Here is a 15,058-nt window from a genome sequence, read left to right as displayed (position 1 = left end):
GTCCTCATCTGTAAAATGGTGCTGTTAATGTCTGCTTTACTCTTTACACAGTTAAAAAATCAAATGTGATGGTAGATGTGGAAATGCTCTGCATAAAATACCATTCAGGTTTACACTGTCATCCTTATTGGTATTGCTGTAATTATTATTCGCTGGACTGTTACCTTTCTATCCTTCTGTAGGCACAGTAATATACTGAAAAGAGCACACTGGCCTTCGAGTCAGAAAATCCTCCCTTCTTCATTTATTAACAGTGATAACTGAAGTGTCTCTTAATCACTGAGCCTCAGTTTCCCCTTTCTTAGGTGGGTTAGTAATAACCAGGCCTGTGATGAGGCTTATGCACATGCTTTGTGAGATCTGTAAAGAATATTGTAAATCTAAGGAATTATTTTTGTGATTCTTTATTTCCTCATAGACTTTCTACTTGTTCCTTTTAATATTACAGAAAAGGGTTAGGGGGAAAGGGTTGAATGTTAAAAGCGTGTTTGGAATTTAAAGAAACATGCACTTGGTTGTCTGTTACTGGGTGATGGTAAAGTCCGTGAGCTTCACGCTGGGGAGTGGTGTGGAATGAATGAGCGATGAGTGATCCAAGACTCAGCAGAGACTCAAAGACCATCCAGAGATGGACCAAAAGGGCGTAGGCTACACTCTCTCCTGTGAAAGGTAAATACATGAGATCCCCATGTGGATCCCAAACGCATCATTGTCAGTGGGCCCGGAAATCCAGCACCTTCATCACCAGCTAATCTCAGCGTGTTTAGAATACAGGCTATTCTCTTGTTTGCCCTGGTTATTGCTTTGACTAGAATCTATCTATTTTTCTTTAGCATCTAACATTTCTTCCTGTGTTTTATGTTCTTAGAAAACCATATGTACTTATTTGAAGGTAAAGATTATTCTAAGGAGCCTAGTAAAGAAGACAGAAAATCATTTGAGCAACTGGTGAATCTTCAGAAAACCCTTTTGGAGAAAACTGGTCAAGAGGGCCGGTTACTCCGAAATAAAGGCAGTGTAAGAACTATTAATTTATGTAAGAATAAAATTTATGTAAGAATAAATTCTTCCAAACTTTCATCCTAAGAGAACAAAAAATGATGCTGGGAGTGATTTGTTAAGAAATAAGTGTGTAAGTATTTGTTGAAATATAAATAAATATTTGTTGAAATATAAGTATAATTAACCATATATCAGTGTAAAAAGTCAGCATAAAAATATTAACAAGGAGGGTATATTTTGCCATTTAATGCAGATGATAGCAGCTCTGTACATCTAACCCACCCTGAAGGGATCACTATATTACACCAGAATAGCATATCCTGCTGCTGACAATCATGACTCTATGTCATTAAGAGAGATAGCAATCATAAATGATGTATGTAATGTCTACAGAATTTGGCACTTAGTATGTGCTCATTAAATGGTAGCTATTGTTAAGACAATCATGATGTTGAAATACTCTGTTTAAGAAAGAATAACATAATACATTGAGAGAATGATATAATAACATTGAGGAAGAGTTCCATTAAAAACAGTTAAACCTAAAATGCATCCTGCAGGGTATGCTTAATGACGTATTGCTGTACTAACCATGCCAGTGCTGTGGTTCAGTTGAGCACACGGTATCCTGGTTACCAGGCCTACAGGATGTATAAATTGAAGTGTCTTGCCATCCCTTCCCACCACCCAAGGTGGCGTGGAGATAGAGTGTTTTGTGAAATATCAAGCATGTTGCTTCCTCGCAGAGTGTGTTTTAGGGATAAACAAACTCATGAAGCAGCAGCTGGCCCCCACCCTTCCTGGTTGCAAATCTTGGTCTTCCCACAGGTTCTCATCCCCGGCCTTGTGGAGGGATCCACCCAAAGGAAGCGGATTCTGAGCCCAGAAGAACTGGAGGACAGACGGAAGAAAAGGCAAGAAGCAGCAGCCAAAAGAAAGAGACTAATAGAGGAGAAGAAGAGGAAAAAGGAAGAAGCCGAACATAAGAAAAAGTATGTGTTATTCGACTGTATTGTTAACAAAGCTGAGGTAAGGGAATCACTGTTGCCTAGTGAGTCTACTGTTGAACATCACTTTCAAATTGCAGAAAACTTCTAGAAAGCTTGTAGTTCCTGCTGGTAATGGAATACTTTTTTAAAGATTAAACTTTAACCTTAACTGTTAGTCTGCTAAGAGAACGGTCCTGAGTGCCTAAGGCAAGAGAAGATACATTGAGTTGAAGCTGGAAAATTTTAGGATTTTATTATAGCTGTCTGACAAAGAGTAGTTTCCTTGAAACAGTACCTTGTAGTCACATGTTCTTAAAAGCAGTGACATCCAGTGGCTGCTCATTTTTGAAGTATAGTCAGGAGGCTGTTAGGCTAATCAGTATGACTTCGTGTTTATTTACACATAGGCAGAAGACAGGGTAAGTTTCTCATTGCCTCTGCAGTTGGCACTTACTGTTTGTGAATAGCAGTACAGAATGCGCTCCAAGGGAAACTGTGACAGGCCCAGTTCATTTCCTGTTCTCTCTGGCCACTGAAGGATGGCCTGGTGGGAGTCCAACGGTTACCAGTCCTTCTGCCTGCCTTCCGAGGACAGCGAGCCAGAGGACCTAGAGGACGAGGCAGAAGAGAGCTCTGCTCCACTGGATTATGCAGACCCAGACTCGACCTCCATCAAGTATGTGAGCGGTGATGTCACCCACCCACAGGCCGGGGTGGAGGATGCTGTCATCGTGCACTGTGTAGGTAGGAGAAGTGGTGGGGCCATGATCTTTATGGTGGGAAGAGTTGGGGAAGGTGAGGCAGAACCCTGACCTAGGGGTGATTAGTGGGCACACTGCATTCCTGTGTGATCAAATTGAGCGTGAATTTTAGAACCAGGAGACTGGGTTTGATTCTCGTCCCTCTCATTTAGCCCAGCCTCTGTGGGCCTCGACTTTGTTATCTGTATAATAGGACAACACCTGCCCTGTTCTCTGCACAGCAGAGGGTGGAAGGAGGCAACATCTACAAGATAAATGCATCTTTAGAGAAGAAGCAAAACTCCAAGCATGTTCTTCCCTCATGACTTTTTTCTCTGCCTGGAACCCCCTTTCCCAGGGTAGTCACATCAAGCCTTGTTCAAATGTCTGCATCCCAAAGTTTGCCCAGACTCCATCCTCACCCCTTTGTTTTCCTCTATCCATTTTCCTACCTTATCTTGGTGACACTTAAGCACTTCGCTTATCTGTTTCATTGCACTAGAAAATAAGCTTCATGGGTGCAGGGTTTTTTTGTTTTTTGTTTGTTTGTTTGTTTGGTTTTGGTCCACTTCTGTAACCCTCATGCCTAAAACAATCCCTGACCTGTAATACTAACAAATATTTCTAGTATGCTTGTATGAATGAATGACTCTAAATACATGGTACTAATTAGCTGTGTTAGTACCAGCTTGAAAATGTCCTTTAGCATTTCAACTTTTTACCTGTAAAATGAGAGTTGTGTGCTGTCTATTATATCTACCCTCCTTCCTTCCCCAGCCATCTCCCGGGAATTACAGAAGTACCATAAATTTTGCTCTTTCAGAACTCTCATTTTTCCGATACTTTTCCTATTATGATGTCCAGGTATATATCCAGAAAACTTAAACATAGTTGAGAAGTCCAACATGTAATATGCCTGGGAGATTAGTTTTTTCTGCCCTTTGAAAAATCATTCTTCTATAGATCTCTCTGACATACCTTTGTGTTTTTTAAAATTGTGGACTGATTTTAGCTTCTTATAGAAGAAACTTTTCTCTTTCTTATATCAGATGATTCTGGCCACTGGGGCAGAGGTGGTTTATTCACAGCTCTAGAAGCAAGATCTGCAGAGCCAAGAAAAATATATGAGCTGGCTGGGAAAATGAAAGGTAAGAAGCAAAGCAGAGAGAAGGGTTAAGGATGGAACAAGAGGGGAGAGGTCGCTTAGGCCAGGTATCATGTCCATTAAAAAGCCCCAGATGAGGAGTTGGAAGAACTTGTTGGAGTCCAAATTCTGTTCTCAGCTAGTTGATATGTGACTTTGAGGTAATCTCCTAGCCTCCCCGTGCCTGTTTTCTCATTTGTAATTTGTGAATAATACTTCTTTCACCCACCTCATGGGACTATAATGGGGATAATGGTTGTGCAGGTATTTTGATAAATGTCAATCCCTGCATGCATGTATTGGCTTGAAGATCATTTCATTGCTTTACCCAGTTCACCCCCTCTTGCGGGACTCTCTCTTGGAAATGTCAGACGCTCATAGGAGAAATGAGACAGACCCTTGAGGTGCTTACAGGAGCTGGGTGCTGCAGTGAAGGGGACTGCACTGTGAGGTTAGCACAGGCTGGGCCATAATGCTCTCTGGAGACAGACTAGAGCTGTCTGGGGCTGGGGGAACTTGAAAGGCTGAACAGTATTCTCCCTTGGCATAGAGAAGGGGCACGGGCACATCCTTTTATGTCTGGAAATCACGGAGTGGCAAGAGGAGTAAACTGATTACTGGGATTATTTCCTGAGGAACTTGAGAGGCTAAAGGATCTTGTCCATTAGAGAGAGTCTTTCCAATTTCTTACAGGTTGGTTTTTCCTGACTCATCTGCTTGCTTCTCTAGGGTAGAGAGGGATATAAGGATTTAGAGAGAAGACTCTTGCTTCTAAAACAGATTCCTGAAAAAAAGGGTTTAATATGTGTTGCAATAATTAACCCAGATCTAGATATTGCTTGGGCAGCTGGAAAAGAGAGAATTCAGGGGAGGCTGGAGCTAGAGATGCAGATTGAGGAGTCATCATTTGGATCCTTGTTTAAAACCCTGAGAGACATGGGATGGAGAAAGGGGGGAGAGGCAGAGAACAGAGCACAGGAAACACCTCTGTTTAGGAGCAGAGGCAAGAAGGGAGATAGAAGGAATTGTCAGGAAAATAATGTCACTACATTGAGACTGTAGTGTTTTTGATGTACAAGAGAGGAGGTACGTATCAGGAAGTGGGCTGCAGTGTCAGACTTAAGTGTAAGGATGAGAGCTGGGAAAAGGCCATTGGATCTGCCTCAAGGGCTGTTAGATGACTGTGGAGCACTTTGAAGAGAGTGTGAAAAGTAAAACCTGGTTGCACAGAGTTAAGGTATCAGTGGTCAGTAAGGAAAGAAAGAAGGGAGTGTGCCCTCTTTCCTGAAGAAGGATTGAAATAGGGTAGAGTGGGGTAGATGAAATGTGGGCTTAGATTTCCAGGGAGGGCTTCATGGAAGTGGTGAAAGTTATCTGGAGCCTGGAAAGATGGGTTGAATTTAAAGAGGTGGAGAGAAAGGGCGAGAAGGTTTTTGGGATCCTGTAACTCCGTCATTCCCAGTATGGGGTGTTGAATGACCCAGGCAATTACACAGCAGATGCTTTTGGGGATGATATATAGGCTGGACAGGCTGCAGTAGAGGGTTTATTTAGGCTAAGGATTAGAGGAGAAATTCGATTTTGAAGAAGAGCCATATTATAGAGAACTGTACATGGGTTTGTCCAGGGAGATGTTGTTCTGGGCAGGACCTTATCCAATGGCTAAATGGCTAGTCATGGGAGATTTGAATAGAAGAGTGGCATAGCAGAGCAAATATTTTAGAATGACTAAAATAAATCTAAAAGATTGGGGTATGCAGGATGGATTGAGAGGACAAAAGGTTCAAACTGGAGTATGCAAAACCATAGAATTAAATTAGTAAATTTCTTTAGAGAATTTGATTTAGATAAGGTAGGAAAATATAGAAATATAGTAGAATGCAGTATTTGAATAGTTCGGGACAAACATAATACTCTTCTAAAAGAATTTCAAGTTTATCATGCCCCACCCTCTCCCAGCCAGCCAGATGCCTCTGGGTTTTGCATTCATCCAGTACCTATAGGAATACTTTGTAGGTAATGTTTGAGGGGATCATGAAGATTCAGGAGTGAAGGCGGGACACCAGCAACGTGATAGCATAAGATGTTTCTCCTTTAATCCTCCCTTTTAACCAGTGGATTAGACATCCATACATGAACAGAAGTGCCTGGGCACGTCTCCTAGGAGACCCAGGAGGAGAAACACCCACCACTGTAACGAGTTAGTCACAAACATCCATACAGGCAAGCAATCAGTGGAGCCAGTGAAGCTGTCTAGACCCCTCTCTCTGGTATAGCACAGAAATCAGGTGGGTGCTTCCCAGGGAAGGTACTCACATACAGGAGAGAACTTGCAGCAGTCCAGCCTTCCTTGAGGGAGACCTCAGCATGCCACTGGAGAAAAATCAAAGAAAAATATGAGTTAGTTTGCAGCAGTGGTGGTAAGAGAAACTTTCCCAGCATGAACCCTCCCCCCACCAAGAAGACACTGCAGGCGGCTCACTTTTCCAGCAGAGGCCCCCCTGCTACCATCACCAGGTGGAGTGCAACTCAAAAAACAACCTGAAGTACTAATGTGGGAGCTCCACTACTAGGGGTGGTGGGAAAGAGGCAGATTAAGAATTTCAAATGGCATCAAAGAAGTATCCTTAGTAGGAAGTTCAGGCAGGACCCCCTGGGAGTACCACCCTGGGGATTTCCCTACCAAGTAGTATGTGGGCATTCCCGACACACCAAGTGTTAAAATCCACACCTACCGCTGGCTCCCTGTGTTCCCGAGTGTGTCTGTGACAGCAAGCTCTAATAAATCAGAAGCCCTCTCAGAACAGGTCCTGTTGGTGGGCCAGGAAGAAACCACAAAACTTGAGCTATAGCGCCACCTTGTGGGGAAAAAGGTTTCCAGCCAGCCTAGTGAATTGTGGGAATCAGAGAAGACAAAAAAAGCTTAAAAATTTGGCCACAGGACTGAGCAAGAAGAGTGGAATACAAACACATACGAAAAACTGAGATAATAGCAGTACCATAGAACATAATACGCTGTCTGCTGAATTAAATGAGCACAGAGTTAAGGAAGTATTTGCTACTTACAGTGCAAAAGCACCAGTGCATGACTACCAGGAATATGAAAAATCAAGGGAATACTGCATCACAAAAAGAAAATGACAGTTCTTCAGCAACCATGCTCAAAGGCACAGAATAGTGATCTAACTGATAAGGAATTCAGAATAGCAGTTATGAAGAAACTCAGTGAATTACAAGGAGATTCAGAAAGGCAGTTCAATAAAATCAGGAATAAAATATGTTAACACAGTGAGATTGAAATTAAAAAAAAAAAACCCCAAACTGTGGATGAGATGAAGAATGCAATAGAGAGCAGCTCTAGCAAGGGAGACCATATGGAAGAAAGCATAAGTGACTTGGAAGACAGGAATTTTTAAATAACAAGAGATGGAGGAACAGAAATTTAAAAAGAGTGAAGCAAGCCTGTGTGAGCTATGAGATTGAATAAAGAAACCATCAGAAATCAATGATAGAGAATCTTAAAGGCATCCAGGTACAAAGGAACTCCCACTAGGCTATCAGCGGATTTCTCAGCAGAAACTCTACAGACTGCAGGAGTGGAATGACATATTTAAAGTATTGAAAGATTAAAATTTTCAGCCAAGAATACTTGACCAGCAAAGTTATGAAGGAGAAATAAAGGCTTTCCCAGACAAACAAAATCTCAGAGAGTTCACCACTACAACACCTGCCTTGTAAGAAAATGCTAAAAGGAGTTCTTCAAGCGAGAATGAAAAGACATTCATTAGTGACATGAACACATATGAAAGTACACAGCGCACTGGTAAAGGTGAAATAAGCAATCATGATTTAGAAAACTAACTGTTCACCTAGAATATAAAAAGGAAAAGAGTCATAAAAATAACTAGAGCTGCTAGAAGTGGCTAGTGAATATACAACATAAAAAGAGGTAAATTGTGACATGTGCAGCATAAAGGGGAGGAGTAAGAGGATGGAGCCCTTCCTTATAGGCAATCAAACATAAGTTGCTCTCAGTCTAAAACTCACTGTTTGATTTATAAAATGTTTCATGTAAGCCCCATGGTAACACACAAAGCAAAAACCTAGAGCAAATCCACAAAAGGCAAAGAAAGGGGAACCAGAACATAGCACCTCAGAAAGTAACCGATTTGCAAAGGTAGACAGAAACCTTTCCTAGAAAGGTAGGAAAAAGAAACAATCAAAATACAAAACAACTTGAAAGCAACAACAAGATGGCATTAGTAAGTCCTTATATATAATTACCCTATATATAAATGGATCGAATTAATCAAAAGGCACAGAGTGGCTAGGTGGATTAAAAAAAAAAAATAAGACCCAACCATATAGTGCCTATAAGAGTCCCACTTGAGCCTTAAAGACCCACATAGACTCAAAGTGAAGAGATGGAAAATATATTCCATGCATGTGAAAACCAAAAGAAAGTGGAAGTAGCTGTATTTATATCACTCAAAATAGACTCTAAGCCAAACTGGTAATAAGAGGCAAAGAAGGGCACTATATCATGATAAAGGGATTAATTCATCAAGAAGATTCAACAATTCTAAACATATATGCACCCAACATCGGTGTACCCAGATACTAAGAAATATGAAGGGAGAAACAGTCAACAATTCAATTAATAATAGGGGAATTCAGTACCCCAGTCAGCAATAGATAAATCATCTAAAAAATCAACAAGGAAAATAATGGGCTTGAACTAAACATTAGACCTAATAGACCTAACAGGCATCTGTAGAACATCCCACCCAACAGCAGCAGAATACACATTCTTAAGTACATGTGGAACATTTTCAATGATTATATGATAGGGCAAAAAACAAGTCTTACCAAAAGAAGACCATTAAAGTCATACCATGTTTCTTTTCTGCTCATAATGATATTAAACTAGAAATAAATGAGGGAAGCTAGAAAATCTAAAAGTATGTGGGAACTAAACAACACATTCCTGAACAACCAGTGGGTCAAAGAAACTAAAGGAAAATCAAATATCTCAAAAAAATGAAAATGGAAACACATGGAGTTCCCGTCGTGGCGCAGTGGTTAACGAATCCAACGAGGAACCATGAGGTTGTGGGTTCAATCCCTGGCCTTGCTCAGTGGGTTAAGGATCCAGTGTTGCTGTGAGCTGTGGTGTAGGTTGCAGACGTGGCTCGGATCCTGTGGCTCTGGTGTAGGCCGGCGGCTACAGTGTTGATTCAACCCCTAGCCTGGGAACCTCCATATGCTGCGGGAGCGGCCCTAGAAAAGGCAAAAAGACAAAAAAAAAAAAGGAAACACAACATACTAAAGCCTATGGGATGCTGCAAAAACAGTTCTGAGAGGGAAGCTTATAGCAAAAAAATGTATTACGATATGAGACGGATTGCAGGTAATCAACATATCTTTATCCCTCAAGGAACTAGAAAAGAGAAACAGATTAAGCCCAAAGTTGGCAGAAGGAAGGAAATAAAATTTAGAGCATAAATAAATGACACAGAGACCAGAAAAACAAAAAAGATCAATGAAACTTAAGAGCTAGTTTTTCAAATAGATAAGCAAAATTGATAAACTTTTAGCAAGACTAACAAAAGTAGACTCAAAACTAGAAAAATTATAACTGATCCTACAGAAATATACAATCATAAGAGACTTACTATGAGTCATTGTACACCAACAAATTAGATAACCTAGAAGAAATTGATAAGTTTATAGAATCTACAGTCTACCAAGACTGAGCCAATAAGAACAAGGAAGTCTGAATAGACCAATAATGAGTAGAGATTGACTCAGTAATTAAAAACCTCCCAACACAGAAAACTCCCCAGACCAGATGGCTTTACTGGCAAATTCTACCAGACATCTAAAGAAGAATTAATGCCAGTCCTTTTCAAACTCTTCCAAAAAATTGAAAAGGGGGGAATCCTTCCAAACTCATTTTATGAGGCCAGTATTACGCTGATATCAAAGCCAGATAAGGATACTACAAGCAATCAAAAAACTGTAGGCCAATATTCCTGATAAACATAGATGCAACATTTCTCAACAAAATATTAGCAAACCTAATTCAGGAACTCATTAAAAGGATTACACACCATGACCAAGGGGGAATTTTCCCTGAGATGCAGGGATGGCTTAACATAGACAAGTCAATAAATGTTATACATCACATTAATAGAACGAAAGACAAAAGTGAGCATCTCAATAGATGCAGAAAAAGCATTTGACAAAGTACAACATCCTTTCATTATAAAATTCCCCCTATAGATTGCATATAGAAGGAACATACTTCAGTATAATAAAGGCCATATACAACAAGCCCACAGCTAACATATTCCACAGAGAAGTGAAAGCTTTTCCTCTAAGACTAGGAACAAGACAGGGGTGCTACTCTTACTCAAACCTGAGTGTATTTGGAAGAGGCAGGGTATAGGGAGGATTCAGAATAGTCCTTCCTCAGGGGTCTCATTCTGTAGTCAACTTTGTGTTCTTCCTGTTGCTCCTTTTTATTTTACTTCAGATTTGAGTTTGGGAGGTGTCCTTTTATTTCCTATTGATGAGAAAGAGTCAAGAAACAAAGGACAAGATTTGGTAAGTTAAAAAAAAAAAAAAACCCAAATTTATCAGAGCTAAAATTCTACTCACATCACCTCCTTTTGAAACTGCTCCTGCTTCCCCCTATCTAATGATTCTCCCTCCTAGTTGGCCTTGATTGTGGCTCAGCACCGCGATCGCTCCAATGTCCTGTCTGGCATTAAGTTGGCAGCCCTAGAAGAGGGCCTGAAGAAGATATTCATAGCAGCAAGGAAGAAGAAAGGTAAGCTTTTCCTTTTGTGTTCAGGATGACTTTCTGTTTCCAAGCATGTGGTGTGATTTTTAAAAGGAGACGAGAAATGTCAAGACACCATTCAGTATATGTGGTAAAGGTAAGCCCCAGTCTGAGAGACCACAGAAGTAATGGCCTCTCCATCTTGTATTTGCAAAGCCCTTTTCCTTTCTGAATTGCCTTTGTATCCATTATCTCTGGACCATCTGCATCCACTGGAGTATTTGTATCATGATTTTACAGATGGAGAAGCAAAGGACCAGAGATGAAGTAGACCAGTCACATGTAGTTGGGAAGTGCTGTGTATTGTATCCCCTTTTGGAGAGTCAGAGTCCACATCAGCAGACAGTTCTCTGCCAAAGCTCAGAGTTTAATTTTGTTTCCAAACCCAGTGGGTCTCAGAGCTTGTTGATTGAGTGCTAAAGAATCTGCTTATTTTAATAACATCTTGATCATTGATCATATTCTGTTTCCATTGTACCTGCTTTTTTTCCAGAGCCTATATGTCCCCATGTTAGATAGAATTTAGTTTTTTCCCATAACAATCCCTCCCCAGAATATTTGACAATTGTATGCTTTGAGTGGGACAAACCAAGATTGTATACATTTTATTAGAAACCACAAAGTGACTCAGAATATGTTATTATCTCCTATGTATCTCTTATACACAATCAATTTGATGAAGACCTCGTGATCTTTTTTTTTTTGTAAAATACAGCAAGTGTCCATCTTCCACGCATTGGACACGCCACGAAAGGTTTTAACTGGTATGGTACTGAGCGACTTATTCGGAAACACTTGGCCGCAAGAGGCATCCCAACTTACATGTATCCTTTTGTTATCCTAGCGGTGTGCTCTTCCAGCTCCAATGGGAAGATGTCTTGCATTTTCTGGTATCAATATTAAATCGAAGGCCAAGTCCTCTTCTGCATTCTTTTCACTGTGCTCCTCTTCAATGAGAGAAAACTAAGAACCATTTTCTAACTTGTATATATCCAAGGAGATAAATACACCTAAGCATTTCTGGTGCCAACAACTAGCTTAAAAGATACATGAAGAGTTAATTGAATAACTGCTATTTGCAAACATTGAATCTCTCTCACATTATTCCTCTGAAGATCCTTCAGGCCAGTAGACCAAGGCCTGATTCTAAGAACTTCACTCTATTCACTAAAATAACCAAGTACATGGTTTTATTTCTGAGCCTGTTCAGTGTATTCTTAAGGAGCAGTGTGAAATTCATGTTGATTATCAGGGTACAATCTAGTTTTGCTCAACTAGTATTTTCTTCTAAAGACCTGCCTGCTAAATAAATTATCATTGTTGGAACCATGATACGAAGTTCAGAATAACTGGAAGAAGCTGAATTGACCCCCAAGTCAATTATACAGAAATTTCATCGTTTCACTTAGTGAAATGAATTCACTCAGTGGTGGTTTATTTAAATCATTATAAAAACTTAGCAGAGAAGTTATGTTTTATACACTTGCACAAGTCAAGCAGTGTCAAAAGAGTTTGAGTATATCGGATAATTCTGCAGTAATATGTATGAAAAATGTAGGAAGGGTTTATGATATGGCAAAAGGAAATTAAGGCATACTACTTATGGAGTGGCTATTTCAGTAATTACTAAAGACCTAGTTTTAGTAAAGTTGATTTTAAAGTGATGAAGTATATATTCCTTGACCATCCTTATCAGATATTACTTTCCTCGAAGCAAGGCTTCCATCCTTCATTCACAGGCCTCCTCATCTTCCTCCTCAAGACAGCTGGTGCCTTAACTGTTGGCCCAGCCTCAGATCCAGCCTTCAGCAGCCAGCTAAAATATTTGCTCAAAGCTACTGTAATAGAGTATTTCAAAAAGGAATCCGGATCTGTTGGGCCTCTGAGATACTCTGTTTTTTGGAATTCTAATTTTGTTCTCCTGGATGTGATACCAATTTCTACCTGTAATACAAGGATGCACAAGTTATTTGAGAAAATCCTTTGACAGTTTGCAGGGCTCCAGTTTGCATAGCTATTTGAATAATAATAAGTTTTCTTTCTCTAATGGTTTCATTGCTTTCTTTCCCCTCAATCTAAGTTTTCTTCCCCTCCGTCAGACTGGATTCTTTATAGTGAGAAAGACAAATGGATTAAGGAGAAAGGAAAGTAATAGGAGAACAGGGTGGCTTGGGGAGAAAGAAGTGCCTTCAGCCACTTCGTGCCTTGGAGAGATAGGTCTCTGAGGGGCAGAGGCTGAGCAGTGAGATTCTTCATCAGACAGGTAGAAGCCCTGCTGTCCTTCTTTTCGCCCTTCTCAGCATTCAGATCTAGAAGTACACACCGTCTACGGCCATACCACCCTGAACGCGCCCTGTCTCGTCAGATCTAGAAGTACACACATTGGCCCAGAGGCCTGTCAAATGTGATTTCAGAGAAACCAGAGGATCTCCTTTCCCTCTCCCACCAAATTCAATTCAGCCTCAAGAAATAAGGGGATTGTGGAAATGGCACAAAGCTGACATCAAATGTCAGATTAGGGAGGGTGAGGGGCTGAGAGCCACCAGAGAAGGAGTCTTAGGGAGAGACACCATATAAGCCATGGCCTTTCTCACTTTTGTATGTGAAGTCTCTGTTTTGGCCAACTGTCCTCAACCCAGCCTGGTTTCTGCTGCTTTGAGGCACCTAGCGTGCCCAGAACCTAGCATGCTCAACACCTAGCATACCCGGAAGCCTCAGCCCTGGGGCCTTGATTCAGGGAACCCTGGCTACTGGGGGTCTCAGAGTTGGGACCATGACCTCCTAAGGAAGGTGGTGCCTTTAGCACCTGGGCTATCCTGTTCTATTTGACTCTCTCCCCAGTTCTGTCACCCTTTAATAATTTAGGATCCAGGAGTTCCTGTTGTGGTGCAGTGGAAAAGAATCAAGTAGGAACCAAGAGGTTGCGGGCTCGATCACTGACCTTACTCAGTGGGTTAAGGATCTGGCGTTGCTGTGAGCTGTGCTGTGGGTCACAGACAAGGCTTGGCTCTGGCGGGGCTGTGGTGTAGACCGGCGGCTACAGCTCCAATTAGACCCCTAGCCTGGGAACCTCCGTATGCTGTGGGTGTGGACCTAAAAAAACAAAAAGACCAACAACAACAAAAAATGTAAGATCTGTGTTGAAGACCTAGTAGACCCTAAATTCATGATTCCTTAATTTGTTTTTCCTAAAATTCCTTAGTTTCATTTTTACTTCTTCCTATCTACTACTGTTACCACCAGCCCTTAACACATAGGTGATTACTTTTAACCTCTAAAACTAGCGTCCTAGGTCTTAGAAGCAGAACTGGAACTCCAAAAAGGGAGACTACAGAGAAATCTAACCTAATGCACAAGTAAGCTATCGGGCCTTTAAGAGCAGCCGGAGTCCAACAGGTGAGATATAAGCAGGGGCAAAGAAAACTTGGTTGTCTGAAAGCTGTATAGCCCCCAGAGAAGCTGTACGTTCTTTGGATAGCAGAGTCGTGGGGCTAGCCACCCACAGATGTTGCTAAACATTTGCGAGGGGCATCAGAGCAGGAAACTCACTCCCAAACGTGGCATAGCTGACCTTTTCAGGGGCACAGGTGTTTTTTTGAAAAGAGAGAGGCTTTTCACCCTATACTCTGTCCTTCTTGCTCTAGCTACGTGGGCTTTTTCTCTGGATGGAGGCCCTGGGCCATGACCTTGTGCCACCTGGTAACCTGTTAGCGGCAGCTCCCTTCCTTCCTTTTCCATCTCTGCTTGCTCGTCAGAGTGGAGAACATTGCCCTGCTCTATCTCTATACGTCTTTTCTGTCTCATAATCCCTTCAGTCTTCCCATCAAAGGGTGCCCCTGTCTGGGAAGGAAGAATGAAAGCAGATACTGACTTTATCCCAAGGGCTCTGTTCTGTTTCCTCCACAGCATCTTTGATGCCATCTGGCCCTCCCCTCTGAGGAGGCTATGATAGGGCCTAGAGGACAACAAAAAAGTTTGTTCACTGATGAGCTTTTGTGCAGAAGTTTGTACCATAAACGTCAATATAAAAATCCTGTGTATTGAAATAGGCATTTGTCCTGAAATTTTCTCTGTGTACAATCTTACATGTTTTCTTGATTTTTAATAAACTTTACTTAGCAACATGCCTATAACTTTTATTTTTAGTCCCATCAATCTAAACTACATTCTACTGGGAGTTTCTATTGTGGCTCAGCAAGTTAAGAACCTGACTAGTATCCTTGAGGATGTGGATGTGTTTCCTAGTCTTGCTCAGTGGGTTAAGGATCTGGTGCGGCTGTGGCTGTGACGTAGGCTGGCAGCTGCAGCTCTGATTTGATCCCTATCCTGGGAACTT

The 15,058-nt window shown here is 41.3% G+C and overlaps 1 protein-coding gene across 50 annotated transcripts in view; it reads left to right on the top strand.

Moving 5' to 3' along the window:
- CHD1L (chromodomain helicase DNA binding protein 1 like) overlaps positions 1-14,846 on the top strand; it is a 177,338-nt gene extending 162,492 nt beyond the window's left edge. For 36 of the 50 annotated variants that reach the window (XM_085023169.1, XM_085023188.1, XM_085023171.1 and 33 more), the window contains 8 exons: positions 869-1,017; positions 1,831-1,994; positions 2,530-2,735; positions 3,781-3,879; positions 10,414-10,484; positions 10,596-10,710; positions 11,438-11,546; positions 12,419-14,846. In XM_085023169.1, coding sequence (XP_084879295.1) covers positions 869-1,017; positions 1,831-1,994; positions 2,530-2,735; positions 3,781-3,879; positions 10,414-10,484; positions 10,596-10,710; positions 11,438-11,546; positions 12,419-12,500 — 995 coding nt within the window. In that variant the 3' untranslated portion in view covers positions 12,501-14,846. The remainder of the gene's footprint in view (positions 1-868; positions 1,018-1,830; positions 1,995-2,529; positions 2,736-3,780; positions 3,880-10,413; positions 10,485-10,595; positions 10,711-11,437; positions 11,547-12,418) is intronic. The other 14 variants (XR_014844273.1, XR_014844274.1, XR_014844278.1 and 11 more) reach the window with 1 other exon arrangement.
- Positions 14,847-15,058: the final 212 nt, after the last annotated feature.

This window comes from Sus scrofa, chromosome 4 (genome assembly GCF_054392235.1).
Source record: "Sus scrofa isolate SSC_HxYL_T2T_F1_AM1 chromosome 4, Sscrofa_HxYL_maternal_Yorkshire_Landrace_v2.0, whole genome shotgun sequence".
NCBI lineage: Eukaryota > Metazoa > Chordata > Mammalia > Artiodactyla > Suidae > Sus > Sus scrofa.
The sequence above is the reverse complement of the archived record's forward strand: the minus strand, read 5'-3'. Positions and strand labels throughout refer to the sequence as shown.